The following is a 23,463-nucleotide window of genomic DNA, read 5'->3' on the forward strand; positions in this document are numbered from 1 at the left end:
TCAGAGATATCCCTTTGACATGGATGGCTGCTATTTTGTTCCTTGAAATGGTAATCCCCGTAGCCAGAAAAAAATTCTGGAGGGTTTGGAACTTTTTTCCCCAAGATGACTTTTCAAGTCAGCGTCTCCTGATAAGGCACGAGATCTCAACAAGGCCCTGAAATTACCATCATTATGCAAAACTTCTTCACACGTAATAAGTCCTGAATCACTGCTCCTAAAGCCATTTCTTGATGGCCACAAAGGACAATATTTTCCACAACTGGCAGGCATTCCTTTCTGTTTTCTTCTGCCTTCTTATTTTCTCATGACAACTGGTTACATCAGGACATTTTCCACTGTGAATTAGCAAGTTTTCAGCCAAGCACAAGTTGGTGTGATGGTACTCTGGTTTTGTTTTTGTTTTTTTTGGTGTCCATTAAAGATTTGTATTGCATCTTTCCGTCACATAAATGGTTTAACAACCAATCCACCAAGCTTCTGATGACCACCTTTACCCCCAACTTCTCCTCCAAACACCACACCATACTTCCAGAGTGCACCTTGTACATGAGTAGGCTAACCAGGAAAATCTGTTGAGCCATTTGGGTTGAAAACAGATGCCTCTTCTTATCCACAGGAAATACATATCCATATCCTGTCAATGGAGTCTGTGGATTTTGCACTAATTGAGCTTTCACCTGGTCAACATAGTTTTGTTCATATAAAGTCCAAGGTCTAACAATGACACAGTTTCTTGTCTTTGCTCCTGTTCCATGGTTTCTTCAGCGGGGCTTGGATTAGATCCGTGGTTCTCAACCTGTGGGTCCCCAGATGTTTTGGCCTTCAACTTCCAGAAATCCTAACAGCTGGTAAACAGGCTGGGATTTCTGAGAGTTGTAGGCAAAAACACCTGGGGTATCACAGGTTGAGAACCACCAGATTAGATGAACCAGTCAGTGGTGGACACCAGTTTTAATAATTTCCTCAGTTTTCATCTGCAATCCAGGTCAAATCCGCTTTGCCTGCCAGCTGCAGACAGGCCAACTTGGTTGCTTCCACTATGTCAGCTATTGCTGCTTGTTGTTTATTCATTCAGTCGCTTCTGACTCTTCGTGACCCCATGGATCAGCCCACGCCAGAGCTTCCTGTCGACTGTCGCTACCCCCAGCTGCTTTCAAAGACAAGCTAGTAACTTCAAAGATAACATCCATCCAACTTGCCTTTGGACGGCCCCTCTTCCTTTTTCCTCAGAATCATTCTCTTCTCCAAGCTTTCCTGTCTTCTCATTTGCCTCTATTATCCTTCCCTCCAGTGAGCAGCCAGGCATTATTTCCTGGAGTATGGACTGGTTGGATCTACTCGCGGTCCAAGGCATTCCTCCAACACCACAGTTCAAAAGTGTCTCTCTTCCTTCGCTCAGTCTTCCTTATGGTCCAGTTCTCGCATCCATAGGTTACTAACATTGCTTTAATTACATGGACCTTCATTGCCAGTGTGATGTCTCTACTCTTCACTATTCTATTGAGGTTGGTCATTGCTCTCCTCTCAAGAAGTAAACGTCTTCTGATTTCCTAGCTGCCGTCTGCATCTGCAGTAATCTTTGCGCCTAGAAATACAAATTCTGTCACTGCATCCACGTTTTCTCCCTCTATTTGCCAGTTATCAATCAATCTGGCTGCCATAATCCTGTTTTTTATGTTTAACTGCAACTCAGCTTTTGCACTTTCTTATTTCACCTTGTTATAAGGCTCCTCAGCTCCTCCTTGCTTTCAGCCATTAAAATGTTATCATCTGTGTATCTAAGGTTGCTAATGTTTCTTCCAACAATTTTAACTCCAGCCTTGGATTCATCAAGCCCCGCATGTTGCATGATGTGTTCTACATACATGTTGAATAGGTAGGGTGAGAGTATACAGCCCTGCTGTACTACTTTCCCAATCTTGAATCAGTCTGTTGTTCCATGGTCTGTTCTTACCATTGCTGCTTGGTCTACAGATTCCTAAGGAGACAGACAAGGTGGCTTGGTATGCCCATACCACCAAAAACTTGCCAGAATATATTATGATCCACACAGTCAAAGGCTTTAAAATTTTTAATTTTTTTTTATTTACGACATTTCTATCCCACCTTTCTCCACCCCGAAGGGGACTCAAGGCAGCTCTACACATAGGCAGCCACTGAATGCCTCAATAGCAATACAAATTTTAAAGGACGTTTAAAATAAAATAATAAAATAGAATTAAACAATAGCCAATAAAAACAGAAATAGATGTTTTTCTGAAACTCCCTACCTTCCTCCATTATCCAGCATATATCGGCAATTTGGTCTTTTGTTCTTCTGCCTTCTCTAAACCCAGCTTGTACATATGGCAACTATCACTCCATGTATTGCTGGAGTCTACCTTGCAGGATCTTGAACATAACCTTACTGGCATGTGAAATAAGTGCCATTGTATGAACGTTTGAGCATTCTTTAGTGTTTACCTTTTTTGGCATGGGAATATAAGATGATTTTTTTCCCCAATCTGATGGCCATTCTTGTGTTTTCTGTATTTGCTGGCATATGGCATGCATCACCTTGACAGCATAATCTTTCAGTGTTTTGCACAATTCAGATAGGATCCCGTCAGCTCCTGCTGCCTTGTTATTAGCATGCTTCTTAAGGCCCATTCAACCTCACTCCTCAGAATGTCTGGTTCTAATTCACTCACCACACCATCAAAGCTATCCTCGATATTATCTTTCCTATACAGATCTTCTGTATAGTCTCACCACCTTCTCTTGATCTCTTCAGCTTCTGTTAGATCCTTGCCATCTTTGTTTTTGATCATGCCCATTTTTGCCTGAAATTTACCTCCGATGTTTCTAATTTTCTGTAAGAGGTCTCTTGTCCTTCCTATTTTACTGTCTTCTTCCATCATGCATTGCTTGCTATTACAATGTAATTTGGTAGAAAGGTAGGTAATGATAATGTAAATCCGTGTTTCTCAACCTGGGGGTCGGGACCTCTGCGGGGGCCGTGAGGAGGTATCAGAGGTATCACCAAAGACCATCAGAAAACACATATTTCTGATGGTCTTAGGAACCACTTTGGCAGAGGAGGCTGAAGATCTTGCCACCTGTCCTTCTCTTCCTTTTTGTAAACAGACGGCGAATCCTGACAAATTTGGTCCAGATCCATTGTTTGCGTTCACAGTTCTCTCCAGATCTCCCCTATATTACTGTCAATTCCACCCAGATCTCCCAGTATGTTGGTCATGGGGGTTCTGTGTGGGAAGTTTGGCCCAATTCTATTGTTGGTGGGGTTGACTGTAAGTGAACTATAAATCCCAGGAACCACAACTCCCAAATGTCAAGGTCTATTTTCCCTAAACTCCACCAGTGTTCACATTTGGGCATATTGAGTATTCATGCCAAGTTTGGTCCAGATCCATCATTGTTTTGAGTCTACAGTGCTCTCTGAATGTAGGTGAACTACAACCCCAAAACTCAAGGTCAATGCCCACCAAACCCTTCTAGTATTTTCTGTTGGTCATGGGAGTTCAATTCCATCGTTGGTGGCATTCAGAATGCTCTTTGATTGTAGGTTAACTATAAATCCCAGCAACTACAACTCCCAAATGACAACATCAATCCCCCCTAACGCCACCAGTATTCAAATTCGGGCATTTCGGGTATTAGTGGCAAATTTGGTCCAGTGAATGAAAATACAGTAGAGTTCACTTATTTATTTTATTTTTTATTTCCAATATTTCTATCTCGCCCTTCTCACCCGAAGGGACTCAGGGCGGCGTACAATTGGCAACAATTCGATGCTGACACATCATTAAAAACAAACAGCATATCCAACATTCTGGATTATCCAATGCAGTTTTGTAGTCAATGGTTTCAATACATCGTGATATTTCGGTGCTAAATTCGTAAATAAAGTAATTACTACATAGCATTACTGCGTATTGAATTACTTTTTCTGTCAAATTTGTTGTATAACATGATGTTTTGGCGCTTAATTTGTAAAATCATAACCTATTTTGATGTTTAATAGGCTTTTCCTTAATCCCTCCATATTATCCAACATATTTGCTTATCCAACGTTCTGCTGGCCCATTTATGTTGGATAAGTGAGACTCTACTGTACATCCTGCATATCAAATATATACACTACGGTTCATAACAGTAGCAAAATTAGTTATGAAGTAGCAACGAAAATAATTTTATGGTTGGGGTCACCACGACATGAGGAACTATATTAAGGGGTCGCGGCATTAGGAAGGTTGAGAACCACTGGTGTAGATAATCCAAATTTGGTCAAGATAGTACAGTAGAGTCACACTTATCCAAGCTAAACGGGCTGGCAGAAGCTTGGATAAGCGAATATCTTGGATAATAAGGAGGGATTAAGGAAAAGCCTATTAAACATCAAATTAGGTTATGATTTTACAAATTAAGCACCAAAACATCATGTTTTGCAACAAATTTGACAGAAAAAGTAGTTCAATACGCAGTAATGTTATGTTGTAATTACTGTATTTACGAATTTAGCACCAAAATATCACAATATATTGAAAACATTGACTACAAAAATAGCTTGGATAATCCAGAAACTTGGATAAGCGAAGCTTGGATAAGTGAGACTCTTCTGTACTTGCAGTCCTGGAGGGACTCTAATTTTTGCTTCTCATAGACTTGGCGGGGGGTGGGGGTGGGTTGTTAATAATTTAAAATTCATAAGTAAACCAAGTTTGTTTATTTATTTACCTGAAAAGTTTGGGGGGCTGAACCCCTAAACAGCCACCTTGGCAACGGGCTTGTCAGACACACAGTCTATCAGGCATGGGCAAACTTCGGCCCTCTGGCAACTGTACTGACATGCCATTCCTTGTCAGAGTGTTAGTGTGTGTTCTTTGAGGCCTTCAAGGGAAGGATGCCATTCCAAAGGGAATGCCTCCTCCCTCTGCGATGCCTCAATGACAGTGCCTCGAGGGGGCGTGGCCAGCGACACTGGCTCCTCCCCTTTCTCGTAGCAGGGATTCGAAGCCTTCCCAACCGCCATCTGCGGTGGTGCCGTTCCGAGGCGAGGCCCTCCTCCCTCCGCACCTCGTGCAAGGTGGGGGGCGTGGCTAGCAGCAGTGGCTCCTCCCCTTTCTCATTGGAAGGATTGGAAACCTTCTCAACCGCCATCTCCAAGGTGGTGAGGCAAGGGGGCGTGGCTAACAACAGTGGCTCCTCCCCTTCCTTATTGGCAGGATTGGAAGCCTTCCCAACCGCTATCTCCGAGGTGATGCGGCAAGGGGGTGTGGCTAGCAATAGTAGCCCCGCCCTCTTTCTCCCTATTGGCTGGACGTCATCTGCGTTGCCTGCGTCCGTCCCTTTCTGTTCTCCCCCTCGCCCCCGGCGCACGTCTCTTCCGTTCCGGCGGCGTCGTTTCGCTTGCGGCCTGCTTTGGTTGTTCAAGGTGAGTCCTGCGGCGCTTCCTCTCAGCTCACGAGGCCAGGAATTGAATAAATGTCTTTATTTGTAGCTTAGTGGCTGCTTGTGGACATTTTGTTTTGGTCGCTCTTTGTGGGAAAGCAGGGAGAGCCATTCTTCGGACCCAGTCCTATTATTATTATTATTATTATTATGATTCGAATGCATATACAGTAGTCTCTCACTTATCCAACATAAACGGGCCGGCAGAACGTTGGATAAGCGAATATGTTGGACAATAAGGAGGGATTAAGGAAAAGCCTATTAAACATCTAATTAGGTTATGATTTTACAAATTAAGCACCAAAACATCATGTTATACAACAAATCTGACAGAAAAAGTAGTTCATTACACATTAATGCAATGTAGTAAATACTGTATTTACAAATTTATCACCAAAATATTACGATGTTTTGAAAACATTGACTACAAAAATGCGTTGGATAATCCAGAATGTTGGATAAGTGAGAGACTACTGTATATCTATAGAGAGCGCGCGCACTCAGGTTGTAAACCTTATCTGGGAATTGTCACTGAAGTCAGGCCCCTTCATGATTTCATCAAGGCTGTAAAAGGATGCTGTAATTCCTAAAAGTCAACATGGATTTTTCAGTAGATGCAGGAAATGCTGTATATGTAAGGGGCCAGGCTGTGGCGCAGGCTGGTAAACAGCTGCTGCAATAAATCACTCTGACCATGAGGTCATGAGTTCGAGGCCAGCCTGTGCGGGGTGAGCACCCGTCAATTAAAAATAAAATAAAAAAGATAGTTGCATCTATCAAGTAGGAAATAAGGTACCACTTATAAAAAGTGGGGAGGCAAGTTTAACTAATTTACAATGTTGGAATGAGGAAGTGAGGAAGTGCCATCAGAGTGGATGATGAAGCAGCTGCTCCCCCCTGTGGCCAGAATTGAACATCCCCTCAGAAGAAGGTTAAATTGCCTCTGCATCTGTCTGTTGTCTCTGTTTGATGTGTTTATGGGCATTGAATGTTTGCCCTATATGTACATAATGTGATCCGCCCTGAGTCCCCTTCGGGGTGAGAAGGGAGGAATATAAATACTATAAATAAATAAATAGCATATCTTGATTTCAGTCAGGCCTCCCACAAAGTCCCCCATGACCTTCTGGAAAGCAAACTCGTCAAATGTGGGCTAGGCGATGCTACTATTAGGTGGATCTGTAATTGGTTAAGCAACAGAACCCAAAGGGTGATTCTCCCCAATGGTTCTTCTTCTTCATCCTGGAAAGAAGTGCCATGAAGAGAGTTCTGTCCTGGGCCCAGTTCTGTTCAACATCTTGGATGAAGGTTTAGAGGGCGTGCTGAGCAAGTTTGCAGATGACACCAAATTGGGAGGCATAGCTAATACTCTATAGAGGACAGGATTGGAAATCAAAATGACCTCAACAGATTGGGCAAAACTAACAAAATGAATTTCAACAAGGACAGATGTAAAATACTACACTATGGCAGGAAAAATGAAATGCAGATACACATGATGGGTGGCGCCTGGCTCAACAACAGTCGATATAAGAAAGATCTTGGAATCATTGTAGACAACAAGTTGAACATGAGGCAACAGTGTGATAATAAATATAATAAAACTTTATACCCTGCCCTATCTCCCAACAAGGCAGAGCGACTTGAAAAGCCAGTGGGATTTTGGGCTGCATCAAAAGGAGTCCACATTACCTGTGTTGAACTGGATTATATGAGTCTACGCTGCTATTTAATCCACTTTAAAACAGATAATCAGGATTTTATATGGCAGTGTAGAAGGAGCCGAAGAGCCCTTCCACACAGCCATATAACCCAGAATATCAAGGCAGATAATCCACAATATCTGCTTTGAACTGTGTTATCCGAGTCCACATATAATCCAGTTCAAAACAGGTAATCTGAATTTTATATGGCAGTGTAGAAGGGGCCTTAGATGGGGTTGGGAGTAGGTGATGTCTAAGGCTGGATCTACACTGCCCTGTATCCTAGGATCTGATCCCAGGTTTCTGCTTTAAATTGGATTATATGTGTACACACTGTAACTTTTTGATGGTTGCCATTGACGTCAGAGGGGCTGGACTTTGCATCTTATCTTGGAGATCTATTGCTTGGCCCCAGTCCTCCTCATTATAATTATGATGTATTGTTAATATGAATGCTGATGTTCATAATGATTCACTGGATGAGGTGATTCTTTATTTTATGTATATATAATACTGTATTAAATTAATACAGTAGCCTTTATTTGTCATTGGAATCAGAGGGGTTTATTTTAGACCCTTTCTACACTGCCATATACAATCCAGATTATTTGCTTTTAACTGGATTATATGGCAATGTAGACTCATATAATCCAGTTCAAAATCGATAATGTGGATTATATGCTTTGATAATCTGGATTATATGGCAGTGTTAAAAGGGCCTGAGTTTACACTGCCATATAATCCAGTTCAAGGCAGATAATCTAGATTTTATATGGCAGTGTAGAGGGGGCCTTAGACTAATAGTATCCAGGCTTTGAAGTCTGTTTTTTGGTCCCAATCTCTATTATTATCATTTTTTAAAAAATATTATTGCTGCTGATGATAGTGAGTCAATGGAAAGGGTGATTTTTTATATTGTATTTTTTTTTCAACAAAAGTTGTCATTGAAGTCAGAGGGACTTACTTTTGAGTAACCACATTGAGCCTTAAAGATTGATTCCCTGGCCTCAATCCTATCATCATCGTATTAGAATTGCTGAATGATAACGATTCAATAGGTGTGGTCAGTGTGGTCCAATCTTTAGTTACTCGAGGGGCAGTCAAACTTTAGTATAGGAATGTGAGGGCCAGAGACATTCCAGAAAGAAAATGAATTACATATTGTATTCAAAAACTTTTAATTTTTTTATTCAAAGAAGTTCAAATTAAAGTATTCTTTCAGTAAGAAGGGCAAGGGCCAACAAAAATTAATTGGTGGGCTGCATGCAGGCCGCAGGTTGGACCACACTGGGTGAGGTGATTCTTCTGATTTCAAAACATTTTTTACTTATCTGGGAATAATAATTTTAAAAAAAACTTTATTTCTAGACTGCCCTCTCTCCCCAGAGGGACTCAGGGTGGTTAACATACATATAAACGGCAAACATTAAATGCCACAATTTCATCACTAATATCAAAAGTATAAAATTACAATAACATACACATTATAGTAAAAATTCCACTTTAGAAAAAACAATAAATTTAAACATAATATAACTGTCATTGAACTCAGAAAACTTACTTTTGAGCAATCAAGGCTTATACTGTAGGACCCTGCAGTAAGCAACTAGTTAACAGGCCTACAAAAGTAAAGATTGTAAAACTTAAAAAAATACATTCTAGTTTAATAGGAATTTGGTGTTCTTAATTCAGAAGTGACTTCATATTTGCTCCATCATGTACAGCTTTTTCACAACTTACTTTGACCTTTTGATGTTGTAATATGTGACTGAATGAAAATAGTAAAGATATTTGTAAAAGAACTGTACATTGTATTGTGTTTTCCAAATTCGGCATTTTGAATATATTAGTTTTTTGGGGGGCGGGGTAGGGGGAGCCCATCACAGACCTGTAAAAGCAGCTGTACTTAGTAAGCCCTAAAGGTGCAGTTCTATGTGCCCTTTACTCACAAGTCAAGTAAACCCAGTGGGACCTAAATGTGTGAGTAACTAGGCATCAAATTGTGATGTGAAAGTAACCATAGCTACTTAGGAATAAGGCATCTTTCTGGATGAATATACTCAAGAGGTAATTGTGCAAAACAGTGCAAACATAATATATGTCTTGCCAGGAAATCAAGCACAAAGGTCAGTGATGACAAACAAGGTTCGCAGTGATTCAAGGGGCCTCCTTCAGATAGCAATGGGGGAAGAAAGAGAGGTTTTTATTAAATCCATGTTCAGAATAAGAGAAAAGGTTGTGTGTGTGTGGCTGTGCACTTAAAACATTGTCTAAAAACATAAAATGTCTCAGAGCATTACTGGTTGAACCATGTTCTGGACTTCTTTAGATTTGTTTTTTCCAGTGCCATCTTGTCATCTTCCTTTCATTTTTTTCAGGACCTTTTATGGAAAAACATCTGCCTTTTTTCTGCCAAGGTTTTTTTCACTGATTTTTAAAATGGATTTTTTCTTCTTTCCTTCCTTCCCTAGTAGAAAATTTTCATTATAAGAACTCTACAGCTGTCAGATCTGTTAAAATTAGCATCAGTTATATTACTGCTTTCTCCATACTCCCCCTAGTAGTTCCAAAATGAGAGCCGAGTCCTGATATGGTTGAAATGGACTGAGCCTCTTCACATAATCCGTGTAGATTGCCTCTCTAGCAAAACAGAATTTTCCTGTTGATGTGCTTCCACCAGCAAGAGCATGGCATTTTGACTTTTACAGTTTTGCATCCTTTTTGTTATCTGGCATCGTTTATGTTGATTTCCAACAAACTCTTGCCCATTCCTTCAGTATCCTAGTAGTTTGTAAACTAAGAAATTGCAATACAATTTTGTCCATTGATCTGTATGAGAGTTTAGCCTCCAAGCTCTCTTTCAAAGCAAATGAAGTAAATAACAGGTGTGCTTAGCTATATATATAGTGAATCTGATAATCTCACACACTCAGCTTTTCTTTCAAAGCTAAAGGAAAGGATCTTCTTCATGGTTACTTCTCTGTATCCTATCTGTAATGTACTCTGTCACATTTCTTTATTTGCTGGAGTATTCAACATTTATAAATACTTCCAAGGTTAGAAGGGATTGTTTGTGTATGTTTATACACAAAAGAATATGTGCAGCATAAAGTGTTCTAATCAGAATTAAACATTTGGGATTTGTTTGTGTGGTTGTGTTTCTCCCCTTTTCGATGCTTCATCTGTTGTCAGAAGCTGTGTAGTCAACGGTCCTTCTGTTCTTTTTTCATTTTCCAGTAATGAAGAGTCCATCTAATAAGCTGAAAGACCTGTTTATAGATATCTAAGGATTCTCAGCAACTCCACTTTGATTGACTTTAATCATACGGCAGAACACAGTCAAAAGTGGTGTACCAAGTGGGGGCTTTTAATCCGGTATGTTTTCAGTAATGTTTTTTATATATATCCTATGTGTTTTAAATGTATTTTAAAATTAAAATACATAAAATTTAAATTTAAAATTATGTATTTTAATAGCACTGATATTTAATTGTTTTAACTTTTGTAATAGAACCTTTTTTACCAAACTTTTTACTTTATTTTAAATTGCACAAATCGCCCTGGGTCCCTTGGAAAGAGAAAGGAGTATAAATGAAACCAAGTACATAAAGGAATAAATAGTGCCTTTCTAGAAATTAGTTAAAATGGCACAATAGGAGCACAACTTTGCCTTGTGAATAATGCCCTAAAATGTGTGAATACTGGCAGAAGGGAGTACAAATACAAATAATGTTTTGTTCCAGTTGGTTTTTCAGCAATGTTGAAGGACGCGGTCTTGTTTTACCACAGCCGCTAATGTTTTGCCACAGCTTTAGAAGAAAAATCAATCCAAAAAAACTGAATTGACTTATCAATGTGTATTTTAACTCTTGTCAAAAAGTAAGAATCATCCCCTAAGCAAGGGAGAATCTAAAAGAAGCAACCGGCCTCTCTACTTTCTCTGCCATGTGGCCACTTCCATCATCTTTGGATACCTGAGTGGGAAAAGGAGGGCAGTGACCAGAGGAAGCTGGCCCAGAGCTGGCATTGGTGTTTTCTCCTCGCTGTAGAATTAAATGACATTACTACTGTTGTTTCTGTGTAATTTTCAGCGTTCTAGCTCCTGCGTATCAGCAAAAGTAAAATTAATTAAATATGTTTTCCATCCTCTGAAACATTCGCCTAAATCAATTTGTGGATCCCAATTAAACTCCATTGCTAATTACTAAGTCAACTTTTATGTAGATCCCATTGATACTTCCAGTCTGCTTTAGTTAATTAATAATAATAATAATAATAATAATAAAACTTTATACCCCGCCACCATCTCCCTGTGGGGATTCGGGGCGGCTTACATGGGGCAGCGGTCCAAACAACATAAGGACAAAATATAAGCAACATAACACAAATCACAATATAAAAAAGATAAAACAGTAATACAATATATCAATTAAAACAACAATACAAGATAAAAAAAAATTGCATTTAAAACACATAAATGGTAAGACCATAATAAATACAGGATAGATTATTAAAAACCCTCTGGGGCTGATTAATTAATGACTGTTAGGACTCACGGTTGAAGTCATACCCTGTGAGTGACAGACCAGTCTCTCAAAACTCTAGGTTGTCTCTGTATGAACAGTGGGTCCTTGATTGTCTGCTGGGATTTGGTTCCAGGACTCCCAGTGGATATTGAAATCTTTGGATGGTTTGGTATCATTATATATAACAGCATAATAAAATTGTATCCCTTATATAAAATGGCAAAATCAAGGTTTGCTTTTTGGGTATTTAAAAGTATTTTCAAAACTATTGATGGTGGAATCTGTGGATGCAGAATCTATGAACATGGAGAGCCGACTGCATGATTTCCCACCTTAGTCCTTATTTTAAGGCAGTCTTAGATCTTGCTAGCGGTTAGACTAATCATATTGGTTAATTACTGGGGTGGCTTAATTCCTGATCTTGGTGGTTGGGCTTATCTGTAGCTCTCCAAATTAAAAGGAAGAGTATTAACAGGTTCTTTCGGGTCCCTTCGGGGAAATGGAGGCGGGATACAAAAATAAAGTTATTATTGTTGTTTTAGACTGAAGCAAAATGAATGAGCATCCGAAGAAGAGGAAAAGGAAAACTCTACATCCTTCGCGTTATTCAGGTTAGTTAGGAACATATATATTTGCTTACGTAAGTGGTGATGAATTTTACATTTTATTCTGAGCATACTAGTTAAAGATAAAAATGGATGGTGGAAGTGAGAATTAACTGTTTAAGCTGGGATGGGCAACATTTGTATGAGGCTAGATGGCTCTAGGGGCACATGGAGCAAGAGCTTCGTGCAGCCTATGGAACACTTTTTTCCCAAGCCTGGTTCAAGCAAAGCACTAGTTTCTTTACTACACTATTAATTTAAAATGCAAGTTTATTGAATCTGTAAACAGTGTTGAGAGCCAGTATAATGTTTTGAGCACTGGATTGTGATTCTGTTCAACCATGGGAACTCTTGGGTAGCCTAGAGCAAGTAACACTCTAACCCTCAGAGGAAATCAGTGGCAAAGCCTGCCACTGAAAACCCAATGATAGGTTTGCCTTAGGATTGCCATAAGTCAGAAATGATATAAAGATACAAAACAAAAATATGAGGGCTGTTATGTATATAGTGTGTGTATACCAAAAGAAAACAATTTCAGGGTGCTTCTGTTATTGTGTATGCTGATGTTTGCCTTCTTTCTTTGCAGATTCTTCTGGGGCCCCAAAATACATAGACAATAGTGGCATATTTTCTGACCATTGTTACAGTGTGTGTTCCATGAAACAGCTTTCTGATAATCGAGGTAAGGCTTCGCATCTTGCTACATTTATTCACAGCTTTGTTGTTGGGGTGAGGTGGGAATATGTCTGGGGAACACATCTTGCAAACCATACGGTATCTGCACACAGCTTTTCCTGTCATCACAGCACAGATGGTGTACGCGCACCATAAAAAGGCATTATGTTAGAGTTTATCAGCTCTTTCCATCTTTCACCTACTTTTATTGATTTTTTAAATTGTGTATTTCAGTTTTCCCTAACAACTGTATTTGTAGGCATGGTTTAAATCATGATTCTACAAAGGGCAGTGTGTAGATCTTGCATGGTAGGCAGCCAAGCCCATTTTGTTCCCTGATGCTGATGAGTTGAAACAGTGGTGACACGATTGCATTTGTTTATAATTTTAAAAAATAAGAATTCTGTCAAAGTAAAGTCCTCCTTTCTGATCTGTGGTCATGTTCTCACTAACAATATAAAAAGTAAGTTTATACTTGAACAATGAAATTTGCAAACTTTTAGTAAAAACATTGTTTTAAGATAATTAAGAATTTGCTCCTCAGTATATCCAACTGAATTTAATGAGACATACTTCTAAGTAATTATGCATAATGTTGTACCTTTAACGATATTACTAGGATTGCCTGGTTAGATAATTGGGTATTTTAAACTGCTATGTGAAAATACAGAGTGAATGACCTTATTAATATGTAATTAAAGGAAGGAGAAAATCTGCTGGTCCGCTTACAAATGGTATAAAACCTTCTCTATAGGGGGGGAGCTGTTTTAACTGAGATATTAAAATATGCAGTCTTCCAGATCTTGTGAGATAGCAGCTGCCCAAGCCTTCATAGGCAATAATGAGGGATGCTGAGAGTTGGAGTCCAGCATCTGAATAGCTCCAATCCTTGTAATGGATCCCTGAATATCTAATTAAAGGAAACCATCTCTTGCAGCACTATTTTTCTTTAAGTAGAAAAGGATCACTAATACAAAGCTAGTTGACTTTCGCTGCATCATCTCCCTGGATTCATTCCATGTAGCTTTGGCCACAAGCCCAGCATTTAGCAGATGTTTTATCTTTTAATTCTTCTTCCCTCCTAAATATGCAAGAAAAAGATCTGTCCTCAGCACAATTCTCTGGGAGGAAGCCTACCAAGAATCACTTCTGAGTAAACATCCAAGTATGCGGGTGAGATTTTTGAGGTAGATCAGTAGGCGAATCCTGTACATGTTTACTCAGAGGTGAATCTCACTGTGTTCGGTGTGTGCTCATTCCCTTGAGCGCTTAGGCTGTTGAATTGAATCTATTGTTATTTATACCCCGCTTTATCTCTCCCAAAGGAGACTCAAAGCAGCTTACATTAAAAGCATGACCATACAATTTAAAATATACAAATACACTAACATGAAAACAGAATTAAATATGACAGTATTAAAAATTCACAGTTAAAATCCATTAAAACTTATAAGAACTTACTCTGACTTACAAGAATCACTGCTTGACTATCAAGCAAAAAGTGGGTGTTAAAAATAACATTGTACGAAAGCTGACTGGCACAACCTGGGGATCACAACCAGACACAATGAAGACAATCACAGACCACCTACTACAATGCAGTCTGATCCCTGCCACATGCGCAATGGAGGCGCTTCTTATAGCAATACCAGAGGCACTCCCATGTGGCCAGCTACTGGTCAAAGGACATTTAGTGTAATGCCAAGGTTTTTAAAATTTTGTTTGTGTTTTCAAATATATTACAACTTGCAATCTCGGTTCACTTCTGACACAATAAATAAAGAATCCATTAAAACATTCAAAGCTAAAAAATCACATTCCATTCCATTAAAAGAACAGTTAAAAGTGGCCCTGGCCCCACCATGATAAGCATGGGGAATCCAGGGTGGGCAGGTAACTCGTGTCCCATGAACCAGGAAAAGGCTGAGAAGCAGGTGGTCAAAGGGGCCACGGATTTGAAGCCATGGAGTTCAGGATGTGGGACTCCAGCTTAGATTTGGAAGTCTTTGAAGGTCTGTGTTCTCAGCACTATCCTATTCAGCTGGGAGATGTTCTCCTTCTTGTGCTCTAGGTGTCCGTGGCGAGGGGGCTTGATGGCTGAGGAGAGGGGCATCTGGGGGACTTCCTTCTGGAAAATAGAGGCTGTTGCCAGAGAATTGAGGGATCCTCTAAGAGTTGAGCAGAAAGGGCTCCTGGTGCTCATGCTTCCAGCACTCCACCTGGTCTTAGCTCCACTTCAACCTTGAGGAAGGTCTTCTTCAGCTTCACGTGCAGCTTCTCGTTGGAAGTTATTTGTTTCTTTAGTGTCAAAAGCATTGCATAAATAAGTATAAAACTGATAAAATAAAGGGAGCACAAGCAGCTAAATAATTTTAGACCAAAAACGGGCAACAGCGACCCCATTGTCTGTAACTTTAAACAGTTCTTCCTCTGTACATGAGGCCAGGCATTGTGGGCAAGCATACAGATGCTGAGTTGTTTGTTCTGTTCCACAATCGTACAAGGTAGAAGATTTTTCTAGGTAGTGCCATTTTGCCAGGTTATCTTTTGATCTTCCAACTCCACTTCTAAGTCTGTTCAGGAACTTCCAAGTTGTCCATTCTTGGTTTGCTCCTGGAGGCAGACCCTCGTAGGGGGCCATCCAGTTGGAATTGCCTGATTTTGCTGCCCACAGGGATATTCTTGCTGGTACTGGAGGAATGGTGGTTCTTATAAAACTTTTCCTTGATTTAAAACTACTGGGAGGAGGCTGACAGCCATATAGTGAGTGGCTTTCATGGTGTTCATCCTTATTTCTCTTGCAATTGGCAGCAACTTCTCGTCGCACATGTGGAGGGGCAATGCCAGCTAGCTTATGGAGTCTATCAACAGGTGTAGGTTTAAGACATCCTGTGATTATTCTTCATGTTTCATTCAGTGCTGTGTTCATCTGCTTCACGTTAGAAGTTGATGAACAGTATTGTTGCATTGATCATTGTTTTTATGAGTGCTCACAAAACAGTTTATGAATCACTGCTCACAAATAGGACTCAGGTTCAATTTCCATGAGCAATCTTTCAAAGGTTATCCTTGGTAATTGTCTGTCTTTCAGTTGTGGAGCCACAAATACAAATGGCATGAAATAAAAAGGGGGTTTGTGAGGCAGTTCAAGTCTAAAGTTAAAAAGAGGCTGTATTTGGTGTCTGGAGTTTGACACTGAGCATCTAAACAGCCATTCTCGACTGAGGATGTTTTACCACCAGCATTATAGAATGGAGGCAATAGTTGTAGTTGCTCCCACAGAATTCTGGGAAATGTAGTTCAGGATGGAACCTTTGGAATTCTCAGCAAGAGAGGTCCTCGGCTTCCCTAAACTACATTTCCAAAAATTCTGCAGGAGCAACTCCCAACTATTGCCTGGCTTCTAGTTGTCTGATGAAAGAGCTGGCTTAGGCAAGGACTGTTCTGCAGCTCTTCTTTTTTGACATAATGAAGCAGCTCCAGGTTGATTGGATAATTACTTTCTGCAACTACACTCAAAGTGATGCATCTCCAAGAGGAGCTACTGGGGCTAGAACTGGCCATCTTTGGGACTCTGTAGGCTATCAGTCTGTTCAGTATAATCAATCACTGAACTGCAATGGAATATTATATACAAGTGAAAAATATCAAGATGTATCAAATTTCTTTGGTACAAGTCTTGGAAAATTACATTTTATAGCAAAAGAATGTATATTTCCAGCATGAATTGTTCAGATGGATTTAGTATCTTTTGGAAACAAGCTCCACTTATGGAAAAAAGTGGTCTACATTTTTAAATTACTCTGCAAGTAGTCTATATCCAGCAAAGCCAGAATGAATTTCTCATTATTTGAAAACAGGTTCTCATTATTTGCTCACCCTTTCACTTGGGGACAGAATAAGCTGTCTATGTGATATAGGGCTACCAATATGAACTGATTTAGGAAAAGACCACCGAAGTGTCCTTTTTCTTAACAGGGAGGTTTCATTATACGGTGCATTCCCCAGATACTGATGAGGATGGGAGCCCAGTGTATGCCCCCTGGAGTGGGACCCAGAATAATGTAATGGGGTCATCCTTCATGGATCCTAAAAAGAAAGGTAAATGGAAAGATATTTGCATCAGATAGCTGCATGTGACTGAGTTCTATTTGTGTTTCTTTCCTACTTTTTAGTAAGCTGAGTAACTAAGAAGCAGCAGTATCAATTATTATTAATAAAGTTCCCTATTGAAAATTTTAGAACTTGAGATCTTCTGTAATGTAGTACTATTGAGCTTAGATAGGAAATCTCAGATTCAAATCACTGCTTTGAATGTTATCCTCTTGCTCATCTTGTGTTATCTTAATGAAACAAGGATAGGGATGACATACCTTGCAGCTACATGTGATCTGTGGGTTCTGTCAGAGTCCTGCTTACCAAATTACTGTTAAATAGCCACACACCATTTCATAGTCCAAAGCAATCCAAGGTCATCCACAGCAGTGGCCAAAATAAGGGTGAGACACAAGAGTTGTTCAAAGTTCTTTTCAAAACATTAAAAGCCAAGTAATCTTACCAACACTGAGACTGCAAGCCAAAACATAATCACCAGCATTGCTTCAAGCACGTAACTAAGCCAGCCTCCAGCTACTTATGCCATTTTCCCAAGTGATCACACCTCTTGGTCCTCCTCCCTGCCTACCAACTAGATCTCCTCAGCTGAATTGCATCAGTTCTTAATTGCAGCCTAGCTAGAATATTTAGTTCCTGGTTTGCTTCCTGAAGGCCCTGATCCTGCCCTGACTCTGTATCCCTAGCTCCTTGGAGATGCTGAATTAATAGCATGCAATATAGAGTATGCACATAGAATATATGCTTTTTTGTTTATACTCAGAACGTTTGAGGAAGGAAGTCACTTTGCAGGCCTAGAAATCGAACTGATTAAAATGGAAAAAAGAAACGGAACCTGTGATTCTTTGTAACTTTGGCCTTTTTATCTCCTTGTTATAGATAAACCCTCCAACAATGGAATTTTTAAAGAAAGGTGTGACTCGCCTCTATTCAGCGACAGTTTAACTGAAGAGGAGAAACCACTGGACATTCAAACAGTAGAAATTTCCACCACAGAAGTCCAGGCTGTGGAGGTTCATGACATAGAAACACAGACCATTTCTCCAGAGAAGCTGGAAGCAGAGGAAGCTGTGGAAATCTCAGTAGAAAGCTGCAAAGTACATGACAAGAATCCCCCTTTGAACATCACCATTCAGCCAAAATGGCCTTTGTTGAGGGCCAACAGCAGTGGTTTGTACAAATGCGACCGATGCACATTCAACAGCAAGTACTTCTCGGATCTAAAGCAGCACATTGTTCTGAAACACAAGACGTGTTCAGAGGGCAACATCTGCCAAGTGTGCAAGGAGAGCTTCTCCTCCAAAAAGGTGCTTATCGAACACTTAAAAGTTCACGAGGAAGACCCTTACATTTGCAAATACTGTGACTACAAAACAGTGATGTTTGAAAACCTGAGCCAACACATTGCGGACACTCACTTCAGCGACCACCTCTACTGGTGTGAGCAATGCGATGTCCAGTTCTCCTCCAGCAGCGAGCTGTACCTTCATTTCCAGGAGCACAGCTGCGATGAGCAGTACCTCTGCCAGTTCTGTGAGCACGAAACCAGTGACCCGGAGGACTTGCACAGCCACGTAGTGAATGAGCATGCGGGGCGGCTGATCGAGCTGAGCGACAGCTACCATAGCCGGCAGCAGCAAGGGCAGTACAGCCTGGTCAACAAGATCAGCTTCGACAAATGCAAGAACTTCTTTGTGTGCCAGGTCTGCGGCTTCCGTAGCAGACTTCACACCAATGTCAACCGCCACGTAGCGATTGAGCACACCAAAATATTCCCCCACGTGTGCGATGACTGCGGGAAGGGCTTTTCCGGCATGCTGGAATACTGCAAACATTTGAACACTCACATGTCTGAAGGTATTTATTTGTGTCAGTATTGTGAGTATTCTACAGGGCAGATTGGGGACCTCAAAATTCACCTGGACTTCCGACATTCAGCTGAGCTGCCTCATAAGTGCACCGAATGCTTGATGAGGTTTGGCAGTGAAAAAGACCTTTTAAGTCACCTTCAGGTGCATGAAAATGCTTGATTGTTATAGTAGTATGTTTTTTTCCTTCAAGTAATTCAGAATATTAGAACTTGTGATGTAATTTCCACATGTGTTATCCTAAAGTCAAACTGCAAATGAATTTTACCTTATATCACTGGGAGACAGTCACTTTAGGTAAATCCACATTTATGTTGTTATACTTGTGTTTAATAATAAAATTGAAATCATTGCATTCATAGTATTGTGATATCATGGGGTTAATGTAAAGTGATAGATCTAAAACACCCACATGTGCACAGACACATAGCTTCCTTGAAATTTTCAGGCCATTCAAAGATTATTCAAGCTGTATCTGAGACCTTAAGCTCAACAGATTGTTTTATCTCTACAAATTTTGGATTCATGGATCAGGTTTTCTGCAGATAAAAGCTAATTGCTTCAGCAGAAACTATGTGTTTTTGCTGTATGTCAATCTATTATTGTGATGTGGATTTCTGAAAGCAACCTATTGTAATGTGCTTTTGTTACCTATGAAGGGAAATAAAATGTCCTCCAAAAGGTGTACATTTGTACATCTGTTGTTACTAATACACAGTCCCCAAATTACAGACAAGATAGGTTCTGTAGGTTTGTGATTTTGGATAGCATAGAGATGGGTTAAAGCCCCTATAATAAGGGTTTGGGTTTGGGGGGGGTGGGTTCTTTTTTTGTTACCTATGTCCCTGTTCAGAAGATTTTACCTCCCTGTGAGAATTGGAGTTGGAAAAAAGTTGGCTTGTGGAAACAAGGATTGGTGATAAAGCCTCAGAGGAGACACCTTTTCCCCCTGATAACTCTTCCAGGGGTGAATTTCCCCTCCTTGAGGTAGATTTCTCTCACTTCCTGTTGTCTCACACCCACTCAACTATGACTTGTTTGTAAGTCAGTTGTTTGTAAATCAGGGACTGCTTGTAAGCAAAAATGGGAAGATGACAGAGGTCATCTTGATTTTCAAAGTGCATCAAAGTATTGTATCTTTTTAAATACCACATTAGTCAATTTCCATGCTAAAATTTATATTCATGTATTACAAAAAATTGTATGAAATCTTTTGAACTTTTCATCAGTGGCTAGATCAGAAACACAGGGAAAAAGAAAAGCTAGTATTCAACCCACCTATTTCTGATTACAGTAAGATGGAAAGGGAGGGGGAGCAATATTCCAGTCAAGCTCTGCAGGGTCAATTCAAAGTTCAAGGTTTTAATTGGGTAATTTTGGGTAACTTTGAAGATGTGGCAAAAATCCAGGTCTTGCTACACGGTCATTTGTATGTAGCAGCTTTAAACTTCAGGGGTGATATCTAAATTTCAGCCAGAAAGCTTGGGAAATTTGTAGACTTTCAGCTAATGCAGTTTGAGAATTAACAGGAAGCTGTGCCCTCATCACTGAACCTATGTAATGTCAGTTTGATAAACAAATTCTTTTTAAAATCTGGTTTAATCGCTCTCCTGTTTCATATTTGCCTCTCTAGTGAGTGTCATCCATCTCTGAAGTCAGGTTGCATTAAGGAGTTCAAGACAAACATTCCTTTCTGAGCAAAGGATATCACTGGTGTGGCTAAAACACTTCAAATTGCAAAAATGCCAAATTATGATGTTTGGGAAAAGCTTTTAGAAAGGAGTGCAGCTGGACAGATGGTGTTGGACTGTCAATCCCAGTATCCCTCAAAACTGCTAGCAAGGATTGGTGGGACAGTCGAACATCTAGATAGCTTCATGACTCATACCCACATTCAGAATCTAAAAGAACCACTGCATCTCAACCATTAGTAAAAGTTTATTTGTAATTGCTGTCACTAGAGAAAACGAAAACATTTGTTAATAGTTTACTATCAAGTTGTGACATTGAGAACATGTTGATTTTATACTTATGAAACCAATGAAGCCTACAACTGCCTGCATTTCCATTTTATTTAAGCTTCAAGTGTAGTATAGAAAAATGAGTGAAATATTACCTGTATGTTTTCTAGAAGTGTGCTTCACTATGTAAGAGACATTTTACTCCGAGGAGGATGTACATAGAATTGCTGTCTGAAGTAATGTTCGATTACACAAATTATTTTGTCTGAATAGACATTGAACCCAAAGCTTTCAAAAATGTTTAGGGTGGCATTTAGTCTTGAGTGCAAAGACAAACATGTAATGTTTTGTAATGAAACATGGGGTAGACTTGTGAATAAGACCTGAAATGGAAAATAAAAATGCACATTTATGTCGTCATTACACTTTTGATCTGTGGGTCAAAATACTTTATTTAAAAATTATTTGTTTAAATAAGTGTTAATAAAAAAGAACAAACCAGCCTAAAATGTACGAGCCTTTAAACTCGCAGACTTCAGTGATGCACAGAAGTTTCTTCAGAATAGAAAGTGGTTCCAGCTGGTAACAGGATTGCAGGTGCCAAGTGTTGATGGAATGATTTCAGGCACATTATGTGAACTCACAAAACATTTCAGCCATGCAAGAATAATGTATAATGACTCAAGAAACAAGTTTCCAATCTCAATTTTAACAGCAATACTCAGATCTGGAATATGTAAAATGGAATATGGGTGCTAGATACAGTTGCATTTTTTGTGTGGGTTAGTTTCTTTTAAAATCAAGATTCTCAGTATCCCACAAACTGAAGGCAGGGAAATCTTGGGTCTAAAAGGATGTGTTTTTTTTAGTTTCAATTTTTTATTTCCAAAACATACACACAAAAACATAACCACTGGTGTATAAAACCACCAACTAACAGTAAGTCCACACCTAATAATAGTAAACTACGTGCAACCTATTTGAAAAAATCATTTGCACATAGGATAAAGTCATACAACTCATCCTATCAAAGCTCTTAAACTTACATTTACCTATGTCAAAAGATAATTTAATTGTATAACATTTGTCATAAGCTTGCTCTTCTGTCAATGATTTTTAATCATTAAATGCCATTACAGGCCAGTCTTTAAATATTCTACCAATATATCCGCAAAAAGGCTTCCAATTATTTTGAAAACATTGATTTATTTTTAGGGAGATAAGTCAATTTATCAAATTCTGCAAAATTAAAACAGTTTGGTCAACCATTTTCTTACAGATGAAATAACACTTTCTTCAGAGTCTGACATAAAACTATTTGAGAAGATGTTTTGAAACTAAGTAAGCCATTGTGCAAAAGCAGAAATTCAGCCTGTAAAGGGAGAATATAAAACCTTGTGATATATTTTGTGACAGCTACACAATGGGAGAGCGTTTGAATTTGTTATAATAAATTACTCAGATTAAGAGCATGTCTGATGAATAATTTACAGTCCTGAGTTGTACTATTTAGAAGAATACACATTGCGCTTCTATTGTACTAATGCCAGTGGAGCACAAAAGATAAATCTGCTCCATAGGACAAACTTATGCCCCAACATTTAAGTAAATCAATGCCTATCTACACAGAAGCAACCCCTATGGCTTGTGCAAAACCACAGACTGCTATCAGCTGCTTCCCTGAAAAAAATGGCAAATATTCAAGACATTCTGGATACTAGTTGCAATGCCTCCTGATGCAATCAATGCAGAAATCAGGTCCATCAAATGACCTCCAGTTAAAGAGACCTATACAAAGCCTGGAAAAGAAATGAGTTCATATACAACCACCATGAATTCCATTCTGGAAGGTACTTACTTGACTTACTTTGCTTAGGCCATTCCTTGTCCGAGGATGATGGCTCTCCAAGTGTAGCGTCTTGGCGGTGGGCCCATAGATGACTGTGGAGTCCCATCCTTGATCCACATGTTCTTCCACAGTGAGGACATCGGTTTCCAGGTGGAAGGCGGTCCCGGTCAGGGTTGACTTAACACGTCTTTCTCTTGGCACATTTCTCCCTTTCACCCTCCATTCATGCCTCTGCAAATTCCACAGCACTGATGGTCACAGCTGACCTCCAGCTAGGGCTCTCAAGGGCCAGGGCTACTCAGTTCTCGATGTCTATGCTACAGTTTTTAAGGTTAGCTTTAAGCCTATCTTAAAATCTCTTCCTGTCCACCAACATTACGTTTCCCGTTCTTGAGTTCGGAGTAGAGTAACTGCTTTGGGAGACAGTGATCGAGCATTCTGACAACGTGGCCAGTCCAGCGAAGTTGATGGCGTAGGAGCATCGCTTCAATGCTGGTGGTCTTTGCTTCCTCAAGCACGCTGACATTTGTCCGCCTGACTTCCCAAGAGATTTGCAGGATTTTCCTGAGGCAACGCTGATGGAAATGCTCCAGGAGTTTGGTGTGACGTCTGTAGACAGTTCACGTTTCGCAGGCGTAGAGCAGGGTTGGGAGGACAATGGCTTTGTAAACAAGCACCTTGGTTTCTCTACGGATGTTCTGATCATCAA

At 39.8% G+C, this 23,463-nt stretch overlaps 1 protein-coding gene across 2 annotated transcripts; it reads left to right on the forward strand.

The window, feature by feature from the left end:
- Positions 1-5,301: 5,301 nt before the first annotated feature.
- On the forward strand, positions 5,302-21,406 carry znf639 (zinc finger protein 639). 2 transcript variants are annotated; one of them, XM_008105995.2, is made up of 6 exons: positions 5,302-5,437; positions 10,395-10,532; positions 12,226-12,294; positions 12,875-12,970; positions 16,942-17,064; positions 17,956-21,406. In XM_008105995.2, exons 3-6 carry the CDS (start codon positions 12,237-12,239, stop codon positions 19,104-19,106), a joined length of 1,428 nt encoding a protein of 475 aa, XP_008104202.2. In that variant the 5' UTR covers positions 5,302-5,437; positions 10,395-10,532; positions 12,226-12,236; the 3' UTR covers positions 19,107-21,406. The 2 variants fall into 2 exon arrangements, with proteins under 2 accessions (XP_008104202.2, XP_008104203.2); XM_008105996.2 differs by lacking the exon at positions 16,942-17,064.
- The last annotated feature ends 2,057 nt before the right edge of the window (positions 21,407-23,463 follow it).

This window comes from Anolis carolinensis, chromosome 3 (assembly GCF_035594765.1).
Source record: "Anolis carolinensis isolate JA03-04 chromosome 3, rAnoCar3.1.pri, whole genome shotgun sequence".
Classification (NCBI taxonomy): Eukaryota; Metazoa; Chordata; class Lepidosauria; order Squamata; family Dactyloidae; genus Anolis; species Anolis carolinensis.